Source organism: Struthio camelus, chromosome 1, assembly GCF_040807025.1.
Source record: "Struthio camelus isolate bStrCam1 chromosome 1, bStrCam1.hap1, whole genome shotgun sequence".
NCBI classification, from domain to species: Eukaryota; Metazoa; Chordata; class Aves; order Struthioniformes; family Struthionidae; genus Struthio; species Struthio camelus.
In genome coordinates, this window is record NC_090942.1 from 67,264,399 (window position 1) to 67,286,849 (window position 22,451).

Here is a 22,451-nt window from a genome sequence, read left to right on the forward strand (position 1 = left end):
TAGCTCCCCTTACCTTCTCTGGAACACATTAACAAAACTGATGGATTAGGGGATAGTTGTCTTCATTAGCGTTGTTTTTCTAAAGATCAAGTATTTGGGCACTTTGTGTTTCTGAGACAGCAATACTTTCATGCTTAGGAAACAGGAGTAGTAAATCATGTGTGTTACATGTGTTACTCATACATAAAAGGATTTTCTGCTTTTCTTCTTTCAAACATATACTTCTGCCCAATTCATCGCACATTTTTAGTCCTACTGCAAAACTCAGAAAAAATGGAGCAGGAATGTATTCCTTATATAAATACATATATTTATTTATATACACACAATATATAGATACAGCTATGTATGTATCTGTCTATCTGTATCTCAGATATCTATATAATATGTGTCAACTGCCTGTCATGTGTTCAACATGTTGACTTTTCTGAAAAATGTATGGATAAGTGTGTGTGAATCCAAATGTGCTTTTTCCCTAAAAGACTTGCTCAAAATTTGACTATTCTTTGAAAAACATTTCAATTTGTGTGTATAAGCTGCTTTTTAAAGATGTGCACTATTTTACATGCAAAAAATACCACTTCACTAAATTATAATGATTTTCTAGAGATACTCTCTAAGGGTCTTAACTCATATTGTTCGAAGTCACAGGGAGAACTCTGTAAAGATTTAAAAGGAGTAGGAGCAGGTCCCTGTGATACAACTGTCCTACTGTCCTATCAGTAGAAGTATTTCAGACCCTGTTGAGCAAAGTACTTAGCACATACATAACTGGAGTATTCACATACATGCCTAAAATTAGGCAACAAATCAGTGGTAATAAAGGTCTTACCCAGTATACTCTGTGCACATCCAGCTTCCACCAACAGTACTGGGAGTTTAGAAGCACAAAGAGTACGTTATCAGGCAGCATAACTTCTCCTTAAAGCTTCAAATTAAAGGTGGCTGCTTAGGCTTAAACATTACCTTCAGATGGGAAAGCCTTTTTGTCTCCCTCACCCACATTGTTTGCTATTTTATGCCCTTTTTCTCCCTTCTTTGTTTTTTGAAGGTGTCTTGCTTTTTATAATGGAAATTCAGATAATCCTCAGATTTGTGCTTGGAGGATTCCTTCAGGTGCAAAATGATTAAAATTATGTGCTGCCTCGAGACGTTTTAAAACGCTGTCGAACCTTTTTCAAGCAGTAGTTTGCCAACAGCTGCAACTTCTCCACTTCATCAGTTGCTATACCTTTGTAAGTTAAAGATTATGCCACGCGGAAGTAAATGTGAGCCACTAGAGCAGCTGTTGAAAGATAGCATGGAGTGATACGTACTTCAAAAAAATGGCATTCAGAATCATATACGTTAATGAGTGGTGGCTTTCAGCTCACACATATAGCATTGATTATTTCATGTATAATTTAAGAGTTGATTAAACCATGTTACGTTTCTGATTCCACTTGCCTCTGATCTTGTTCTCTCTGAGTTTTGATTGGCTTTTAAATTCCTTTGTGATATTCCTGTTTCTTGAGTGTAATTCCTGGAACAAAGTCTTCCTTCCTGTACAACCTTCTCAGTTTTACTGCATAAAATGAGGGCAGAATTTAGTAGTACATCTTACAAAACCAAACAGCCCAGTGAACTGCCGTCTATGCAGAGATACTTTCTCTGACACAGGTTTGTGTTTATGAACTTAGGAGGTTTCCAAATGACCAGTATTAGATATAAGGCAGTTACAATCAGAGCCTTATTTCTTCCTTATATTTCTTCATTTTTACAATTCTTTGTAGTGTTTTTCTTAAACTGTTTTTTAGGGGTTCTTAGGGATTTCTTATCCTGGGTCTTCTGTTTCATAGATTTTTGACCAGGCTCACTGCTTCATAGTAGTTTTGTTGTTGTGTCTTTGTAGAAAGAGAAAGTAGACAAAAAGTATTTGTTTCTTCTGCTTCTCATTGGTATCGTTAAATTGCTCACCTGTGCTTCCTGAGCCGAAAGAGATCTTTTTCTTTAATTGTGAGCACTTGTATAAATGGGTACTGACCAGTGCAAAGTACAAAATGTTAGAAAAAAGTCCTTTGGCTTGCACTGGCAGAGCGATGAGAGGGAATGACCAGAAAGAAGGCTCGTTCATCTCTAGATTGAGTGATTCAGTGAAATTTTTGATATGCCATTGTTAAAATGCCACCATCTTAGTCCATGGGTGGTGGTGTATGAAAAAGGATTAAAAGATGGCAAATCAGCAGCAAGGAACACAAGGAGTCTCTGCTGAGGATATTATTACCCCACCCCAAACAAGAGTGGACAATATAAATTCATCAGGTGGGTGCTTGGGATGCCTGAAAATAGCACAGTCTCTCATAGACTGTATGCACAGGGTATGATTATGTTGATGCCTGCAGTGGGGGATTTAAAGCCAAAACTTGTTTTTTGTGGAAACCATGTAAATACAAAATTGCTGAAAAAGACTCATAACTGAGAGATAAGAGTATACAGAACGTAAAAGGAATCTGATACGCCTAGTATCCTTAGTAGAGACTAGTAATCTTCTTCATATATCATTATAACGTAGACACACCTATTGTCATCGTGATTTTTGGAGGCCTATCACAGAGGAGATTGATTTGTCTGAAACAGTGGCCAGTACGGCCAGTAATCACTGGGGAGGAGCTTTCAAGGCCTGTAGAGATATTCAGGATACCACATCCAAGGGAACAAAGGAGGTCTGAGAAGAGCCACTGTGACAATAGATGGGATTTTTTTCTCAGTCATCTCTTCAGTCTCCTTCCTTATGGTGCAACTATTTTGTCAGGTCTCCAAATTTTATCAGAATTTTTGTGAGATTAGGTGATTCTTGGATGGCTTTTATTTTGGGTGTGAGGAAGAGTGAAGAGGTTTTAGTTTTTCTCCGCTGCTTAACCACATCCAAAAAGCCAGTGTTCTGAACTCCTTTGGTTGCATATTGGCAGGAAAGAAAGGAGAGTGAGATAAAGGTTCAGTTTAGTTGCCCACACATGGGTGTTGGCTGCTATTTGAGATGCCCACAGTTTCCAAAGGACCCGCATGGTTTGACAGACATGACACAGAGCCTGTAGGAAGTCCATGCTTTTCCTGACTGGCACCTGGAAATCAAGTGGGCTCTCCCTATGGCATGTCAAATAGGTTTGGACCCCTATGGGTGAGTAACTGAATCAAGTTTTTAGTTTTTGAAGAGAGAGTTTCTGTGAGACTTAGACTACTAGGTCTTACAGTCAGAAAATATTAATAGTAGTACTAAATGAACCCATAATATATTAAGAAAATCCTTCATGGCTTGCTTTCTTTTCAATCAATGCACTGAGTGTTTAAGGACTGCCTAATAATTTTTGAATGTATGTAACACTAAGAGGTGTGAGAAACATGTAGGCTTTTGTACTGTGATGAAAAAAAGCTGGAAGTAGCCTCACTGAGAGATGCAAGTTTTGATCAGATCACCTGTTATGTATCTCAGAGCTAATGAAGACGCAGCATTTCAGTTACTGCTTTTTCCTTTAGCACACTGGATTTTGGCACAAGTAGACAGCCCATCTTACAAATTACGTTTTATGTAGCTAATAAATCTTAGGTAAAATGCTCACAAAATAATTTACTGATATGGTAAGATATACTTGATACTGTACCTGCAAAATGAAATTCCAGAAGCCAATGTCTACTGTGTTTACGTCTGAGAGAGAAAAATGTTTTGTTTTACTGATGGATAGTTCACAGGAAGACTGAAGGTTAAAAAGGGAGGACTACTTAAAGCTACTGTTTAGCAAAGATATCTGACTGTTGTGATTTCTGATTGACTGTATTTTGCTTTTGCAAAGAGGGCAACTGTTAGATATGTAGCTTATCCTACACTCATTCATGGGCAGCTTTATAATCCTCATTATTTTGTTATTAGTTTAGTAAAGACAGAGTTCAGAGTTTTCTAAAACATCAAGAAATGCCTTGCTCAAAGGATCTCTATGTTCTAAGTAGATAGGTAACAGAGAACAGTTTCTCACTAGTTAAAGTGAACTGGACAAAAATACTAATTGTAAAGAAACAAGGAAACATTGTTAATATGTATGTGTGTTTGTGTACATTTAAAGACTGCTTATATGAGAGTATTTTCATAGATAACAATGAATAAAGTTAATCTTTAAAAAGGAGGCATAGGCAGTAGACTAAGATGGAGTCTTATTGGCCGCTTGAAACTGAAATATGAGAATTATATCACACAGGTTGTATGAACGTGCAGGTTTTTGTTGTCTGTACACATTGGCAGATTTTTGTTGTCTGTACCCATTGGCAGAGCTAAGCAGGAAGTTTTTTCAGTGTAAAATAAGCCCCTCTCCTATTTCTGCCTCGTCATCTATTTGGGCAACAAGGGCTATGTTGAAACACACAGACTTTTAATGTAGTGTAGGAATTCTTACAATCCAAATCATTAATTTGAGCAAACTGTATCATTTCAGTCTCATGACTCAAAGTTACAATGAATGTGTCTTAACAAATCACCTAATGCATGTTTAATTCTGTGTTGCACGGCCAAAGCAAAAGAGCTGGAAAATATGATTAAATAGGCAAAATAACTGGAAAGTATGATTGAACTGGACCTCAGATTGTTAAACACTGATTTTTATTATGCACAGATTTAGTCTTATCCAAGTGGACCAGTGCTAGTGAGAATCCTTGGCAAATTATTCTTATGTTCTTGTTTGGTTCATCCTTATCAAGCCTTTTACCAGCTACAGTAACTAAAGATCAAGGATACAGGATTATTTAAGTCCCTAAGGAAACCCATATGCACCTAATAAAGCGAGGAGCCTAACTGCATAAGCTGAAAGCCTCAGCTGTTTGGCATACATACACAAGGTGCTTTCAGAAATCCCGCTAGGCATTTACCTGCTTGTTTTGGGCTCTGTTGTGTACATGGCTCCTAATATTTTTAGAAGTGGAAACTTCATCAGTTTTAACCAAGTTAATGATTGGGTTCTTTATTTTCTGTAGTAGCTCAGGCGGTATCTGCTATTTGGAAAATTCATGGCCAATCAGTGTATCTGACTTCTTTGTTAATCACTGTTACCTAAACTTCTACATCACACACTGGCCCGTTTGTGGCAGATTTGGGGTATGTCTTGCCTTCAGCTTTTGACTTCTGTTTCACCTCTTTAATCATCTTTGTAGTTTTTATATTCCTGTAGGCCGATTCTCATAACAGGAGAATAAAAAATCATTTCAGCAGTATCTGTTACAAAGCTTTAAAATTATTTTGTACTAACAGAAGCATTTTCCTGTAAAGATGCATGGTGTCAGTGGAAAAAAAAGCAGCCTGATAATTGTTTTTTTTTTAATTAAAAAAGAATAAAGTTTTAACAAAAAAGAATAATCACAATGCACTGTTTTATTTTCAGAGCTGGGTATTCTACACTGTTGGTGGGATTAGTGAACCTTTCGGATACAGATTTAAAGTGTCATTAAACTCCCCCCCACTTTTTCAGCATCATATGTCATATGTCTCCATAAACTGTAGAGTCTGTTCATGGACTCTTGTGTTCTTTGGGTGAAGCACTGAGCAGCACTGATGAACAAAGCATTGCTTGCTCCAATATATTATCATTAAAGTAGAGCCTGAGGAAAAAGAAACATCATCATCAGAAGTAGGCAACTATGAAGAAAACAGTTTACATTCAGTGTATGCTATTCATTTGCAATGGTGTATTGTAAAAATTGCACCTCTAAGGTATACAGTAACAGGGGTATAAACCCATGTTTGACTTAGACTTCTAAGAGTTAAAAATATCTCCTCTTACGTAAAATAAACAAGAAACTGGAAAAGGCCTGGTGTCTTAAGAAGGCTTTGCTTAGCCATATTCTGAACATGATACACAGACTACAAACATCTTTGCATCCTTTCCCTGTCTGCTTTTCAGCTGGTATATATTATTAGCATTGTGTACTGGGTCATTTCCCTAGTACTGTAAATCATTCTTTATGGTAATATAATGTTTTATTAAAATCTTACTAATCTTAGTCTTTGATTACAGGCAGGTTACACCGTGCTTCCAGTGTTCCAGAACATGTTTATAACATGGGGATTACTGAAAATGATTTTGTACCAAGAGCTCAATATGGTTTCTCATACTATCAATCAAACCAGGTGAGGAAAAGGAGGCGATGAATAGAAATAAATATAATATCACATGTATAGTTGACTCATTTTGTTAAATGGTATTACAACGTTAGATTGTTTGCTTGCTTGTTTACTATTTAAAGGAGGTTTTAGCTACTGAGGTACCTGTCTGTTAACATTCCTTCCCCCTTCTGGTGACTTCTGATCCCAGTGGCTAAATTCAGCTCAATTTGACAGACTTTTTGCAGATCTATTGATTTTGGGAGAATTGGCATCGGAGCAGAAAATGAAAAACCTTGTTAACACCCCGCTAAGACAAAGGCTGTTACATGTCAGATCTTTATCCATCCCAACAGACTGTGGGTCAGTCAGCACATATGTAGCTCCAAGTGGCTCCAAGGCCATGCTGCCACTTACCCAGCCGAAGAGTTAGCAGTTGCTTGAGGGAGCTCAGGGATCCTGTGGGGTGAAAAGTGACAGCATGTTGGGCACATGGGTTGGAGTTGGGAATATGATGAAAGAGGTTAGGGAATTAAGCATCCAAAACCACAGGAGAACAGATTGCATTAGCTTCAACGTGACAGGTGGAGTGTTCCTTATCATTTTAAATAATCCTGTTGTAACCTGTTTAAGCATTACAAGAATCTCAGTGCTAGAGTCCTTTTAATATAATAGTGTTTCTAAACTGTTTCTAATTACAACTCCACTTCTTATAGTGACCACACTTGTCTTGGGTTCATGCCTTAACTGCTAAAATAAATAATTGATTTTCTGCTCTGCTGGTTCATGACTCTGGTCATAACTGATAGGAACCCAGTTGCAGGGGCAACCACATGACTTGAAAATCAACACATAGCTCAATAGCAATGCTGCTGTATGATCAACATGAGTGAACTGGAACCAATTCAACTAGTGAATGGGAATACTCAAATAGAGTCCATCAGTACAATAGCTGTATATGGAAGGCCCAGTTCTGTCTCAGCTTTAGATGAGGCAGGAATTATTCTGTACTTATGCTCATTAAAGGAAATAGCCCAGCTGCCGGCCTGTTAGTTAATTAAAAATCTCTGGCTCTGTATGGCTAGAGGTACAACGGCTTACTTAACTACATTTCCTTCTCTGTCCTCCCTGTTCTCACATGTCATCCAGTCCAAAATCTTTGATGAGTCTCTTATTTTTTAGAAAAGAGCAACAATGGATAACTAACAGTAACATATGATGTCCTTGCATAGCTCCTGTATAATAAACAAATTTATCCGATGATCGGAACCCATACTTACTAGATTTGGTAACCTTTGCTCCTTTTGTGTGTCCATTATACCCATCGGTAGCTCTTCCACAGCGAAAGTAAGGGTTTTCAGTCTGGCCACACAGATATGGTTTTATCCAAGCTTGTAGGCAATTGACTTATACGCATATTTCGAGTTAGCAGTAGAAGCCTAGACTCTTAGACTTTGTCTCCTAATGTTTAGACTATGCTTGTTTCTACTTTCATTAGGCAGATGCAAAGAAGTGTAGCGGAATCCCTTTTCATGTACCGTTTTGATGATGTTCCCATTTGATTTTCTTCTGGTAACTGACCTCACATTTTTTATCTTTTCTTTTTGGCTTGATGTATTTGCTGTTAATCTTAAATGCTGTGATCTTGCCATGGCTCCTGTTCTTTTATGTACCCTTGAACAGATGGCTTCGCCAACCCCTTATACAAATGGCTGGGGGTCTAGAACTACTTACAAGACGATGGAAGAGAGATCTCAAAGGCAACCTCTGAAGAGATTAGAGATTTCTCCCCAACGAGGCCCTGAGAGATTTGCATATGTTTCCAGTGATTTTAATTATGACAGAGGGATTCAAGCCGGATTCTCTATGAGGCATGGAGATAGCAGGAGATCCAACATGACTGTCCCACCAAGATATGCTCGATCTGAGATTACTGGTTACGCTCTTCATGATTCGGTGAACAGGGGACGGTCTTTTAAAAGGCAATCCCACATGGGAGCTTTTAATGACACAGTCTTTGATGGTGTCCTCCCCAGCTCCACTGTACCTCTGTACCGGCAAGTAAGCAACAGTCGCAGTATGACCAACCTTTTGGAGAAAGAGAACTACCTGACCTCAGGCAGTCCCACAGGACAAGTCAGGTCACCAGTTGCTTCCCATATTGGGTCTCAGAACAGGCAATCTTTGAGGTCCAGCTGGCACCAAACTACTTTCAGAAGCACCCAGACCAGGAGGGAAGCTTCTCACCAAGCTTCAGTAACCACTGTGGCTGCAGAAACAGATGGGAAGAGGATGCCATTGACAGCTGCTGTGGCAGCAGCAGGAAGAAATGGTCTCCTGCAGAGTGAACAAGTCACCATCAGTGGATCTCAGCTAGGGTAAGCATGATGCAGAATCTGCTGTGGTTCACAGTTACCTGGGAGGTTCATGGTTGAAAAGAATCTGTTTGTTTAAAAACAGAAGATGGACTGCCAGCTATTGGTTGGCCAGCCAGCACAGTATATAAAACGTCAATGCAGAGGACACAAAGAGTAGATTTGCTTTTAAAAATCCACTTGCAATGCAACAGAGGAAAGAGAGAAAAAGTGTATGTATATGTACATACTGCAGGGTCCACAGCTTCTGTTCAAGTTTGGGGCCCTCTGTTGCCAAGACTTAATCCTTGAGTAATTTACAACCTAAATCATGGTACACCCTAAGATATTGACAGAATTTGTGCTCATAAGAAGCCAGATGATTTCAACTCTGATTCTCACTAGAGAAATCTGCCAATGAAACAGCTTTTAGCGGTTAAAAATCCTTCCTCATTTCAAGGGAACGCTCTGGTTTTGGCAAACTTCAGTTAAAACACAGGCAGAAATTTCTCATAGCTCTGCTAGCCTGTAGCACCATCCCTACAATGAACATAGACTGCTCTAAATTTCAGGACCCCAAAGGTTCTCCCTGCCAGGAGAATCTACAAACTCTGAGGATGCTATTTTAAGCTGAGGCTCTCTTAGCTCTATAGCAGTAATTCCCAGAGCTGCCCTCAGATTTCAGAAAATTATTTAAAATGTTAGAAGCATTCAGATTTTTTTAATGACTTTTTTCCTGAATTGTTCCATTTTCAAAAAGCAAATTTGTCCATCAGTGCTGAAATTCTGTTAAGAAGTGAATACTCTTTTCATTTTAGAAAAGTCTGAGTATTTTGAGAACTCTAAGTTCCAAGTTTCAGTGGACAGAACAAAACATTCAGTAAACAGAAGATCGTTACTTACACTGTTTACTGCAGTTTCCATTGTTGTTTCATAATCCAAAGAGGATCCCAAGGTTTGTTGTGTATGTTAATTGTGGTGTTATTACTAACAACATTATTAAGAAATGTCCCTTTTTTCCACAGTTGCACAGCTGTTAAGTTCATTTTTCCAAAGGCAGCCTTTCTTTTCTGTGTTTGCTACCGTATCAGGTTAGGCATCAGCTGATATCACTGCTGTATACAGATCAGGTATTGTCTTTCATAAACTATGTATCGTATGCTGTGATTAGTTTTACAAATGTATAATCTTTTGCCCATGTCTAATCTGGATCAAAATTTTTGCTGATTGGTGATCCAGAAGTTCAGAGATCTGGTATTAATGATATGGCCTAAAGATTCAGTCTTTGCAGCACGTAAGTTCAGAAAACACAACTGGGAGCTGACAACAGCTAAAGATTTGGCAGTAATGATGTTGAAAATAGGAAGACTTTGTTTTTCAAGAAGACAACTTACAGATAGGCTTATAATGGATTGACTTAATCATTTACTTAACTGGAAGTACATTCTTGAGTGCATTTAAGCCACAGCTAGCTACTTTAATTTTGTGTAGGAGCAATTTTGGTTCTTGTTTTGCAGATGCAGACACTAGAATTTAGTTATCTCACTGCAGAGATGCCAGCCAAAGTGCTTTTCGTATCTGCACTGTGTAAATATCCAGCTTCTGTCATTGTGCATGTGGCTTGCTTGAGACCATGCTGAACTCCAGGTGGAAGGTTTGTGACCCAACAGAAACCTTTTGAATAGTGTAGCTCCTTAAGTTTTTCAGTTCATTTTTTTACTGGAAACTACAGAGGAAAACAACTGGAGGCAAATGTTTGCAGGTTTCGTTTATCTCCGTACTTCTGAATTTTTAACTTGTATTTTCAAATATCGTAGTTTGTAGTTTGGATTCGTAGCTGTCTTGAGTTGGGGTGGGATGAAGGACTCTATTTTACCCAAAGTTTAAAAATGTAAGTATACTTATATAAAAATATAAGTATACATATATAAGAGCTTATATTAACGAGAGGCTAGTGAAGAATAGTATGTAGGATATAATTCCCCAAAGAGATTTGTTTCACTGAATTCTTAAACAGTAAGAAAGAAACCATAGCCAATTTAGCTGAATGAACTCTGTGTTTGTTACATAAGCTTAGGTAATAAAGTACATGTGATATCCACATATATGATGTATAAAAATACATGTGTGGTAAGTTCCCTTGTAATTCTCGTCACTAGAAGGACTTGATGCTTAAATCCTGTTTTGGTTGTAGTACATTGTGGTTCATCCATGGTTAACTATTGCTCAGTTTAACGTAGAATGAAGTATTTAAAACCTAATAGACTACATTTTGCCTTTGGGTACCCTGCTGTCAAACCAGACATTTCTTTCAGTTAAGTCTGTCATTCTTCTGTCAGTACAACAGCTTCTTCACACGAGACTTCTCAGTCTAAGGTGTTAGTAAGGACTTTCACATTTCTTGTCGCTTCCCATTCTCTTTGATTTTAAGGTTGCATTATGTGATGCTAATTGTTGTTCCTGTAATAATGTAAGGGAAAAAAGATAATTCCATGTTCCAAATCATTTGATTTTTTTCAGAAATCTGTACGTTTTTATATAATTTACAATTTAGATCTTTCCAACGTTAACTGAGAGGTTATAAAATAGTTGTGTAAGGCTAAAGAGAAGTGCAGGCTAGCTGTGTATAGAATTTAAAATATGCATAAGTGCATTTTCAAACTTTCTGTAGAATACTTAGCTCATGCTATGAAATTAGTGCAGAGAAATCAGCCTATAGAAATACTATCTTTGCATTTGCTGGTAGAATGAAGCAGTGAAAAGCAAGCTCATATCAAAGGCTTAGGAAAGAGAGGGCTCCAGCCTGAAGCTAGGAAACAACTGCTTACAGAATCAGACCTGCGAGCTGTGACAAAATGATCAAACAAGATGGTATATCTCAGAAATGATATACTCGGGTAATTAAGATGAAGTCACCATTTGTCAAACTGTTGTTTTGTTTGACAGCCATTGCTTGCAAGTCCATTTGTTTGTTGTCATTACACTTGTTGATTAGCTATGTGGCTATTAGTTTGCCTGTAAACTTTCTGAGGGTAGGAGAGAAACATTGCAAGAAATTCTCTTTTGACAAAAGTTAGAGTGCTCTAACTTTTATGAATACCATTGAGGGTCAAAGGCTATATTGCATCTTTTATTATTGTATTTATTATTATTATTATTATTATTATTATTATTATTATTCATTTTAGTAAATATAAATTTTATTCTTACCTAATGAAGAGCAATCCTAATATGACAGCGCACAAGAGAGAATAAGATTTTAGCTACTACATATGAAGGAGTATCAGCCGTGAAGGGACAGTTCTGGTGAATCATGGGCTACTCTTAGTCTCAGTGCAGATCTACACGTACAGCACTTAGAAGTTTGCTCTCTGGCCATACATCCATCCATTTATCTCAGCCTCACAGGCCGGTGACTGCTGATGTACCTTTATGGCTGTAGGCGCTGACTGCCATCCTGAGGCTGAGTTCCCACATGGATGTCCCTAATGCCCCATGAGGGATCACCAGCTCATGCAGCAATCTTGACCTTAGAAAGTGCATGGATAGAGCCTCTCTCTTCATTAGTCACCGAAGTGACTCACTATTTAAATCATCTCAGGTCTCTGCCTCTCTGTAAAAAGTGATTAACACTGTCCCAAGGCTTCCAGAGTTACTGCAGTGACAGGCAGGCAGACATGCTCACATGGGTGCATGCAGAACAGGGTCACAAAAACCTCATTGATTTAGGAAACCTGGCTAAAAACCAAGCTTGAAAAGCTTGTTTTTCTGTTCCACTTAAAAGAATAAGAAAGATGATCTGGCTTGTTTCCATTACTTTAAGATCTTCGAGTGGGTTTCTGATTAGTGTATCAGAATTGCAACATGGAGTAACTTAGAAACTGCTTTGTTTTAGGTCAGGGCCCTGAAGTAAGCCCTGAAAATCTAGACGCTATAAGCACTGACAAACCAGAGCCCAGGGTACTAGAGATATTAACAGTTGTTGTGTTTAATTTCACTTTGATTTAACTTCTCCATTGACATCCTCAACACACTGTCTCCTTCATTTCATCTTTCATCATCGTCTTGCACAAGCATGCTGCAGCATCTGTATATACAGCATATTTGCTCAAAACACTAACTCAGAAGAGGGGAGAAGACAGGAAATAACGTTGATTTATAACAAATGGAAATAAAAAGGCATGTGGAAACCTCAGGGTACTGGACTATAGTTTCATTTGCAACATGAGCACCAATATTGCTTTTGTTTTCTTTACTGTCCTTGTAGCCATCTTTTGCCTTGTGATGAAACTCTGCTAATAATAAATGTTGATTTACAGTGGAAGTTGGCAAGGAAAGTTCTAACGAAATCCTTTTTTTTTGTCTCAGAGCTTGTCAGTTCATCATAAATATTCTAAGGAAAGCAGTCTGATTTCAGTGCATTTGTAGTAAGGCTATGTATGAGAAATCCGCCTAATTACCTCCTAGTTTGTCTACTTTGCTCATCCACAGCCCATTACTGGGCAAACCTGAACTTCTAGGCTGTTAGCTCCTGACAGTCCATTACTGAGATAGTCTCAGAGCTTGAAGAACCTATTGACTCCTGATGCAGTCCACAAACACATGCTTTAGAAATATCTTTGTTGAATCAGTATCAAAATATTTCATATTTCACTCTTCTGAACATCATTTATTTTTTAACTTTTATTTTGGTTAAAAGTAAAAAAAAAATCCAAAAGCTCAGAATTTGAATGTAAGCAAATTTATATCCCAAGCACCTGTTTTGCCATGTAAGGTAATTGTAGTGAGATTTCTCATTTTAGATGCACTTAGTGAGATGATTTTCAAATAAATGTTCTGATTCTGGTAGCTCTGAAGCAGAGAGCTATTGCCCATGACTTGTTTCACTGTCTTTCACAAACTGCCGTCTGGTCCCTATCTGGCCAGTCTGTGATGCGATTCTGCAGAATTACTTGGTTTCAACCAGAAAATAGAATGCCCTTTTTTTTTTTTTTTTAATCTGGGTAGGGAATGTTTGAAAGAAAAGTTGAGTAGAAAGCCTGGGGACTAAGACCGTATATCCCAGAGCTACTGCATCCTGAATAGTCCACCCAGTTGTGCTGCTGTGAATTGCTTTATGTTCCCTTTACTGGAGAAAAAATAAAATGCGTGTGGTGACTCTTTTTTCCAATTTTTGATATGGTTATCCAATGCAATTACTATTTAAGCAAAAGTTTTGGCAACTAGGGGGAAGATGGCTAATATGTCTGTAGTCCTACCACAGGCAATATACGTATTTGATTTAGTATATGGCACTTTAATTTTGTCCCACCAGCAAAAGGCTTTGCCCATCTGTTTCAAACTGGGGAAATTTGTATAAGCTCAGAAAAGCAAACAGAAACAGAGAAGCTGAGAAAAGACATGACAACAAATACAACAAAGCTACCATCACGTTACTGAGATAATCCATCAGGATATCCTCATCATCAGTAAAAGACATTCTAATTTTGCTTTGGCCTTCTTTAGGTCTTAGTACTTCATCTGCTGATGTTTTCCATTTTCTTGCAGCCTTCTTTCACTGTATCTTGTGTATCTGTACTTTTAGGAGCCCAGAAGGTGAGATGACTTTGGAGCGTGCAGTGAGCATACTGAAGAGTGAAAATACACAGTCACCACCTAGGATTCTTGCTGCATTGACTTTCATACAGCATGAGTGTTACCAGAAAGCAGAAGCCAGAAGAAAGGTAAGGAATTATTTTTATGCCAGTTTCAATCAGGTAAAGCAAATAACACTGCATGCCAACGTGAAAAAAGACATTTCAAGAAACCTTGTAGGATACTGATGTTGAATATTTTCCCTAGACTGTGCTGATGCTTTTTGCTGCAAATTCATTTAAATCAGTGGAATGACACTGATCGATGCCAGCGAAAGACTGGTCTTTAGCATTTTGTAATAGGAAGCATGGAGATGTAGGGTAAGAAGGAAAATCCAGAGTTCATCCAGACCATCTGTAATTACAGATGTTTCTGAGCAGCTTTTTAAAAAGCACAACAATTAGGATCCCACAAGATGGTAAAGGAACTATACTACCCTGTCCAATAAGGTGTAACTTAAGTCTTCCTTTTGTAATCTAAGTTAATTAGTTTCTGTTCTGTCTTGATGAATATGGTGAAAAATGTCTGTTTCTGTCCTCCGTAAAATGATTTTTCATATGCTTTAGGGCAACTAAGTGTATATCCACTTAATCTGCTCTTTTCTAGGCTAAACAAACAAAAATCTTTCTGCCTTTACGCATAAGTCATGTAGTCTGAACTGAAGTCTTATCGGTTTAATTGCTCCCCTCTGTCATTTTTGACTGATGTAGTTAACACCACTGGTACAGAAATAAGGGAAAGTTCTGGGAATATGGTGCAAAGTTATCTAAGCTTCAGGGCTTGCTAGGACTGCACAAATGCATTAATGCAGAGGATAAATTAACCAAACTGGTAAGTCCCTTATGCCCTTTTGAGAAAATTATATCTGAAATACTCTCTTTTTCCTTTTCTTTAAATTTCAGTATAGGATAGAATTATGGTACTCTTGCTGGGCAGTTCTGTACGTTGATACGTGAGGTGGTTGTTTATTTTATTGTATCAAAGTTTCTTACATTTGCTTTGTTTCATAATTTATGCTGTCTCAGCCTTATCTCAGCCTTATCTCCATGTGCAGTCTAGTGACAGTCCAACATCACTCAGTCCTTTGGTAGCTTTAACTTGCTCCACAGTAGGTGAAAGCAGGGGGAAAAAAGCAAAAAAAAAAAATCACTGCTGTTTTGGAGAAAGCACTAGCATGACTGACAGCCTTAACTTCAATCTCAGGACAGAGCTTCTGAATTGAACATTTGAAGATGGTTTAGGATGGTAACATCTCTCAGACAGCTTCTCTGAAAAACGGGTGGATGGGGAAAAGTTCAAACCAGAGCAGTCAGACTGAAGCCATTTTCTGTTTTTCTGTCCATCCCACACATCCTAGCTAAGTTTCTCTATTTGGTGCCTGTCAGACTTTTTCCTGTTGGTATTGTCTTGTCCCCTATGTAGCCTATCAACATGCATTCCTCTCTGTGTCTCCTAATGCTTTATTCCCTGTTACCTCATAGTCTGTGAGTCTAGTGGCTTTTTCTTGTGACCATGTGGTCTTACAGCGTTTTGGCAGATTTTGTCTGCCGATGAGAATTTAGGTCAACAGCTTTTGTAAATTCTCAGCATTTGGCTCCAAGTAGCACCACTTTGTTTTACAAGAGCTACAGATCACTTAAACTTAAAATTACCAACAGAAGATCACTTACACTTAAAATTGCCAACAGAAAGCCTGCATAACTGTTTAAAGAAAAAAAATTAAGGAAGCAGTGTCAAAAGTAACAAAGTAAGTCAGTGTGCCTTCAGAGAGTCCTATGTTCCATTTGCTTTAAGACAAATATTTCTGTAGTTCATTCTGTAAGAATCAAGATGATTGTTGAAAGCAGGGGGAATCAAGTCAGCAGTGTAGTAGCAAGAAACTACCTTTTATTCAACTGAATCAGAGGAAAGACAGGCAGGCAGCGTAATTTGACACAGCATGAAGGGCAAAAGATTTTGTTGCATTTCATTTCTTCCTTTTCCCAGCACCTGTTGGTCAGATTAAATTCTTTTTATCATTAAGCTCTGGACTGCTCAAAACAGCTGTATCACATTTCTAAGTCTTTCATGTACTGTCAATTCTACACAAGGATGAGTTTGTCCACAAAACCATATGGCAATTTGAAATGCTAGAGGAAATCATCCTCAACTGGACATGAATGTCAGTTATTTTCTGTAGTAAACTCATTCCTAAAGAAGTCAAGTCTTATTTATACCACATCACAGCTCATACGGGATTCATCATTTGCCACAACATGTAGAACTTGGGAACTATTTGTTTCCCCACAGCTGCTGTGAAATAAAAAGTCCTTTTAATTCTTCATTCATTTGGGGCCAAAACCTTGTTTTCTAAAGAATTAGACGCTGAAGAGTACTGTCTTGTTAGGTGTGGGTAGTTCAGTAGTTAGCTACTTTGCAGTGTAGAATGATCTACATTTTGAAATATACATTTACTAGATTTTTCTCAGTATGCCACAGATAAGAAGTACTGACTAAAATGTATTCTTTTTTTAACACACATCCAACACAGGCACAGAAGTTAACAAAGAAAAATACTACCTTTAAACCAGATGCTAAGAAAAAGTAACAACTTGGCATATCAGGAAGACTTTACATCCATAAATCTCAACGCAGCTTATACATGTTCCAGAGTTAAATCTCAAGTATCACCAGAGTTGCACCATTACTGTCCTGTTTTACCAACATAAAAGCTAAAATACAGAGCAATTGAATGTCTTGTCAGAGAGTACAAATCTGTGGCAGAGCTGTAACAGATCCAGTTTCATTCCCTCACATTTAATTATTAAAATGTGATGTCTCCCTCAGTTATGGATTTTAACTGTGAGTCATATGAAAACCTAGAAGTTACAGTCATGTCAGATTGATGATCTGTGCTTCATGTTTTTCAAATAGGAGCAAATGAAAAACGTCCTTACAGGTTTGGGTTAAGGTTATTGTTTTTGTTTTAGGTTCTTTTGTTTTTGAAGTTTGTCATTTTCAATATCTAGTTGTTCTCTGCTCTGTTTTGTCTCCTCACAGGTTTTCTCACTTGGTGGTATTCCCAAACTTTTACAGCTTCTTGACATTCAGAATGAGGACATTCAGCGAGCAGCATGTGGTGCTCTGAGAAACTTGGTATTTGAGGACAATGACAACAAGCTGGAAGTGTCAGAGCAGAAAGGGATCCCCCTGTTGCTCCGTGTACTCCGAAACACCAGGGATATAGAGACTAAAAAACAAATAACAGGTAGTGTTCTCTGTGCTTGCAAGCATGAAGTGCTGCAGGTAGTGCACAAGCTTTCTATGTGAGGTGCCTGATTGTTTACTTAGGCCAATGTTTAGTGACTAAGAACAATGACTCGAAAGGGCATTGTTACCTATTTTAAGCTCTTCCTTTAGGTGAAATTCCAAGGTTCTTCCAGTCTGTTTTTAGGATAGCAAGAAGAGACTAGGCATTGCAACTTCCTCTCTTAAAGCTTCTTCAGAAATGACATGTGTGCGTGTGTTTGCAGGGAGCTCAAAGTCCTTGATATTCCAGAAAAGAAAGTGAGAGTTCAAATAGCAAATCCTTTAGAACCATTCAGATGAGTACTGATCCGAGCAGTACCAGAGGTGGCTGGGACCATGATTAACGCCCACTACTTCCACAGCAGCTCAGCCCTCATTTTTTGACACTGTGCTGTCAGCGGAGTTATGCTGCTGATAGCACCTTGTAGGAGACTGCATCGGATCTGTCCCCAAGAACTTTCAGATGCTGGGGATGGAAGGTAGGTGCTGTACTCTCAACAAACCCTACAGCCACAAATATCTGCTTTGAGCCATCTCAATCCTAGCTGTTTACATCCCAGAATCTACCTTCTCAGATCTGTGACAAACAAAGCACTGCAGCAAGGACACCGTGCTTCCTTTCTGCGTGCAAGGGAGAGAGCTCCTCTGAGGACATCCACTTGATAAAGATCATATGGTACTTGATTATAAAGATCATATCAATGGTGCAGCTTGCATTCTTGATTAGTCTTTGCAGACATTACCTTCTCACCCTTTTTGTTCCAGTTTCCCTGAGGGAGAATAGTTAAAATGAGTATGACCCGTTGTGATTTGGAAGGAAGAGGCTTTGGATCAGAAGCCCTATGTTATGCCTCTTGTTGTACATCTGCATAGCAGAAGAAAGGGCGGGAGGAAATGGCCACCATTTCTTACAAAGAAACCTGTGATTACTGCGCTGTTGGCTTTGCAATAGGCAACAAAAGAGTTTGCCAGCCCCTGCCTCCCTTTGCTTCTGTTTGGCCATAGAGCATCTCTAGGAAGTCAGCCACCAGTGACCCATATTTATTTTAGTTAGCATGCAGAGGAAGAGTAGGCTTACATTTCACAAACTGAAGAAAACATAATGAGCAAACGAATGAGGCTTTATTTCAAGTGGTCTTTAAAGACATCAGATTAAAATAACAGTGCTTTAAAGGATATAGGTGTCAAACAGCCCTGCCTTAAAGCAAAGGCATGTTGAGACCTTCTGTAATTCTGCATTCTTTTGAGTATTTGAAATACTGTGCTTCGGAAGCCAGGGAACAAAGCTTTGTATTGTTGACTCTTTTGGCTCAGTTCAGCAGCCCTGTAACATTAAAATGTCTTAAAGTCTTTCACATTCAGCCGATGCAAAATTGAGTCATATGATAAGTTATTGTATAATGCGTTCTCTCTTGTGCATTTACACATCAGTGACAGAAGTAGTGAAAACAGTGGCAAGGTAGCCAAAAAGCCTGTGCTTTTGCTAGCAGTTTCATCATTTCTGACAAGAGCTTTGACTCTTTCAGGAGAAGGGCTCATACAGATACAGGTATTGTGAGTATATCTGTGTTCTGCTTCACCAGCCTGAAAGTGGATGCAGGGACACCTTCTTTCTGCAGTTACTGGTGTCATTGAACGTGAATATTTGCTTCAAAAACATGCAACACACCAACCAAATATATAAACAGTAATGAATAGTATGTTGTCATTTGCATAAAACAAAATATTCTGATAAACTTTCACAGCTATCAGCTGCAAGGGATCGCTTTAAAAATACAAGAAAAGAAAAGAAAAGCATTGCACTTTGTTCGAGATAAAATGTGCAGTCAAGAAGTATGCTAAGTCCCATGGTGAAAATGGTACTAGGAGAGATGTTTACCACCACCTGAGGAATGCTTCCCACTCCTTAGCAAGCTGCAAGGAGCCCACAGGGCAGAGGACAGCCAGGTTGAATGAATTTCTCTGAGAATATTAACCTTACTTCCAGCCCCTTTTTTCCCAGCCCACACTTAAAAGGCAGGCAAGGAGCAGGCTGCAGGCAGGGAGCAGGCTGCAGACAAGAAGTAGACAGTGGCTATATAGCATATGCTTACTAATGTCAGTATTTCCAGATGATCTTGACTTGTATAGTGATAACTGGCAAGCCCTGGAATCACTGCCACGTGCGGATTGACTGGATGTAGCCAGAGAAGGGCTGTGTCATAATGCCTTTCCAAGCAGAGTGCAAACCTCTGTGTGCCTCTCTACTAGGATGGTTGGACCACACTGAGCTGAAGTCTAATCTGTTTGTAGATAGATGAGTGGTGTTTTGTCTCTGTCCCACATGGCAGACCTGTTGCATCAGTTTTACTGGATGGTTTTACTGATGGCATCAGTTTTACTGATGGCTCACCTACAAGTTTTTTTTCCTTTTTTTTTTCCTTTAGCTTCCTACAGGACTAGTGGAATAACTGTCTTACCATATCATACTTATTGCTTGCCTACTTTATGACTGTAAATTAGAAATTTCCATATGTGTGATATGGTAATTAGCTGAATGTCTTCCCCAGTAAGGGATCACCAAAATAATATTGGTACGTGATAATACCACACTGAATTACTGTGAAGGTGAGAGACACTTGTCTAAGGGTCAAAAGCATCCTTAAGAAAGATGTTTAAGCCCAACAGAGGCAAGCTTTTTGTTTTTACTGCTGTGTAGAAAGCATGGTGCCAAGTGTTCTACCTGAGAAAAATACATGAAGATAAGGAAATTGTTGAAGAGAAGGAAATTAAAACTCTTAAGATACAGAAGTCTTCTCATACAGTACTTCACTACTTGTTGGAAATATGATCTAATAGTTGTGCACATGAGAAAAGCACATCTCAGCCTTAGAAGCTTATCTTTAAGGTCACTGGCTATTAGTGCCAGCAGTGTAAATACAGGCAAACTCCTGCCAGGTCTGGCAATACTAAGCCATATTAACAGACCGTCATGCGTGGTATATCTCAAAACATATTTTGAAGGCCAGTATTCTCTTCTGACCTGTTCTACTGACCCTCCCTCCCCTTTCTGTCTTTCTCAGTGTGCAGAGAGGAACTAAAAACTCTCGCGAGTAACAGAAAAGTAGAGAAAATGTCTCCCAAAATAAAAAATGTGACTCTCTCATGTTGATTTCACCACCACATAAGAACGTGCTCTTCCCTTTGTACATGCTCTCCTATGCACACCAGAAATGCAGATGCAGGCAAACGCTTAGGGTGAGGAATACAATCTGAGCGCTGTCATGCAGTGCCTTGTATCATTCTGTGGAAGGAGTAAAAGCAATGAAAAAGTATGGGGAAAAATGCTAATTAGAGCAAGTGCTTTTTCCTACCGCACAATCTGTGCATCTCAGCAGCACACACAAAAAGCACCAAACCAGTACCCCCGCCAAAGTGTCTGGGTGCTTAGTACTGTGCTTTGGAAGCTGCCCTCGACCAGTTTACCTAATGCCCACATTCAGAAAATAGCTGTGAGGTTTCTCTGTGCAATTTCTGTGCTCATATGACCTTCTCTTAGGGTGGTTAAAACCTCCTCGAGATCACATTGACTGAATTTGCTAGCTTCATAAAATCACTGATAGAACTAAATAAAAGGAACCATAGACTCTGTCCTTTGTGTGACATACATACAAAAAAACCTCTTGCAAATCTTTTGAGGAAAGGAGTGGGGTTACTACTGAACCACAGGAGAGAATGTCACTTTGAGACAGTGCAGGAGCCAAGGCAGGAGTGGCATTTTTTTAGTGTTTAGTGAGCACACTAAGGAACAGAAAGTAAAGTGGCTGTGGCATGAAAAACAAAAAAAGCATAGCCTTTGAAGGTAAGCCAGATGAGCCTCCAGGGAGTATCCAACCTCTTGATCTTGTTATCATGCAGCATAAATCTAAGAAATGAAAGAAAATTCTTCCTGGAGGGAAGATTACAGCACAAACAGAGAGAACTGTCATAGAAATAAATGTACATTTATAAGGACACCTCGCCCATTTTCACAAATAACCATCTAAGGGAAAAATATGCCACTGTAAATATGTGATAGTGTATAGCTACAAGGAAAGACCCCACTCCTAAAGACATTTTTTAATATGAATAAATTTATTCACATACACAGTGCCACTAAGAGAAACCTTATGACCCTGGTGTGCTTGTGCTTGTGAGTGAAGGTAGGATTTACGTGGGAAAATTTATAATGTGTGCAACTTCTCAAATTCTGTCTTGACAATTCTGACTTCTCTTCTAGGTATCTGTCTGTAACTCAGAATGCACTTGATTTCTTTGTGCCCGTGCATTTGTGCTGCTCTGTCATAACACGTTTCCCTTACCAGTGTTTCTAATTGCCTATAAGCCCTACTTATTCTTCAGGGCAATACATTCTTCGTTTTTTCCCGTAATTCAGAGATTATGGAGTTGCTCCCAGGAGAAGAAATAAGCTTATTTTGGCTGACTTGTGTTTTGATTTTACTATCGCTCATAATAGCAATAATAAAATACAAAGTGTAAGGAGATGCAAAAGAAACATTTTTGTTGTGAACTGATGAAAGGAACATTCCCCCATATTCTGCTAGAGTTTGGAGGAGGAGGTCTTTGAAACTTAGAACAGCAAGCTGGGGAAACAATAAATGCCTTTGTGGTGAAAGGCAGAAATGCATGTCTTTTGCCAGAAAACTTTTTTTTTAAAGATTTATGTCATCTGTTGAAACAGAGCACGAGCAAAATTACTCAGTTATACAAAATTATATTTGAAATTTGTTTAAATGTTTGGAGACTGTGAGCAGACAAGGTGTGTAGTGTATCCCCTTAATGACTTATATGTTCACAAATGGCTGGACAATAACAGCCTAGCAATGATTACAATTTTTTCACTCCTGTGAGGAATTTTGCTATCAAGTGTTAGAGAAACCTGAAAGCGGGCATCTTTCATCAAGTTGCCTGCAAGTTTATTCTCCAGCACATTGGTCTTAACTTGGTACCTGGAAGTGCACGTAGTCCTAACTGGTATCTAGAAGGGATGAATTTATCTCTGTAAATGTGTCCAATGA

General features: G+C 38.6%; 1 protein-coding gene across 1 annotated transcript in view; it reads left to right on the forward strand.

The window, feature by feature from the left end:
- The window catches only part of PKP2 (plakophilin 2), a 45,353-nt gene that overhangs the window by 1,806 nt on the left and 21,096 nt on the right, over positions 1-22,451 (forward strand). Inside the window, exons 2-5 of the mRNA XM_068945976.1 lie at positions 6,033-6,145; positions 7,802-8,496; positions 14,057-14,195; positions 17,146-17,353. Of these exons, the coding sequence (XP_068802077.1) occupies positions 6,033-6,145; positions 7,802-8,496; positions 14,057-14,195; positions 17,146-17,353 (1,155 nt within the window). The remainder of the gene's footprint in view (positions 1-6,032; positions 6,146-7,801; positions 8,497-14,056; positions 14,196-17,145; positions 17,354-22,451) is intronic.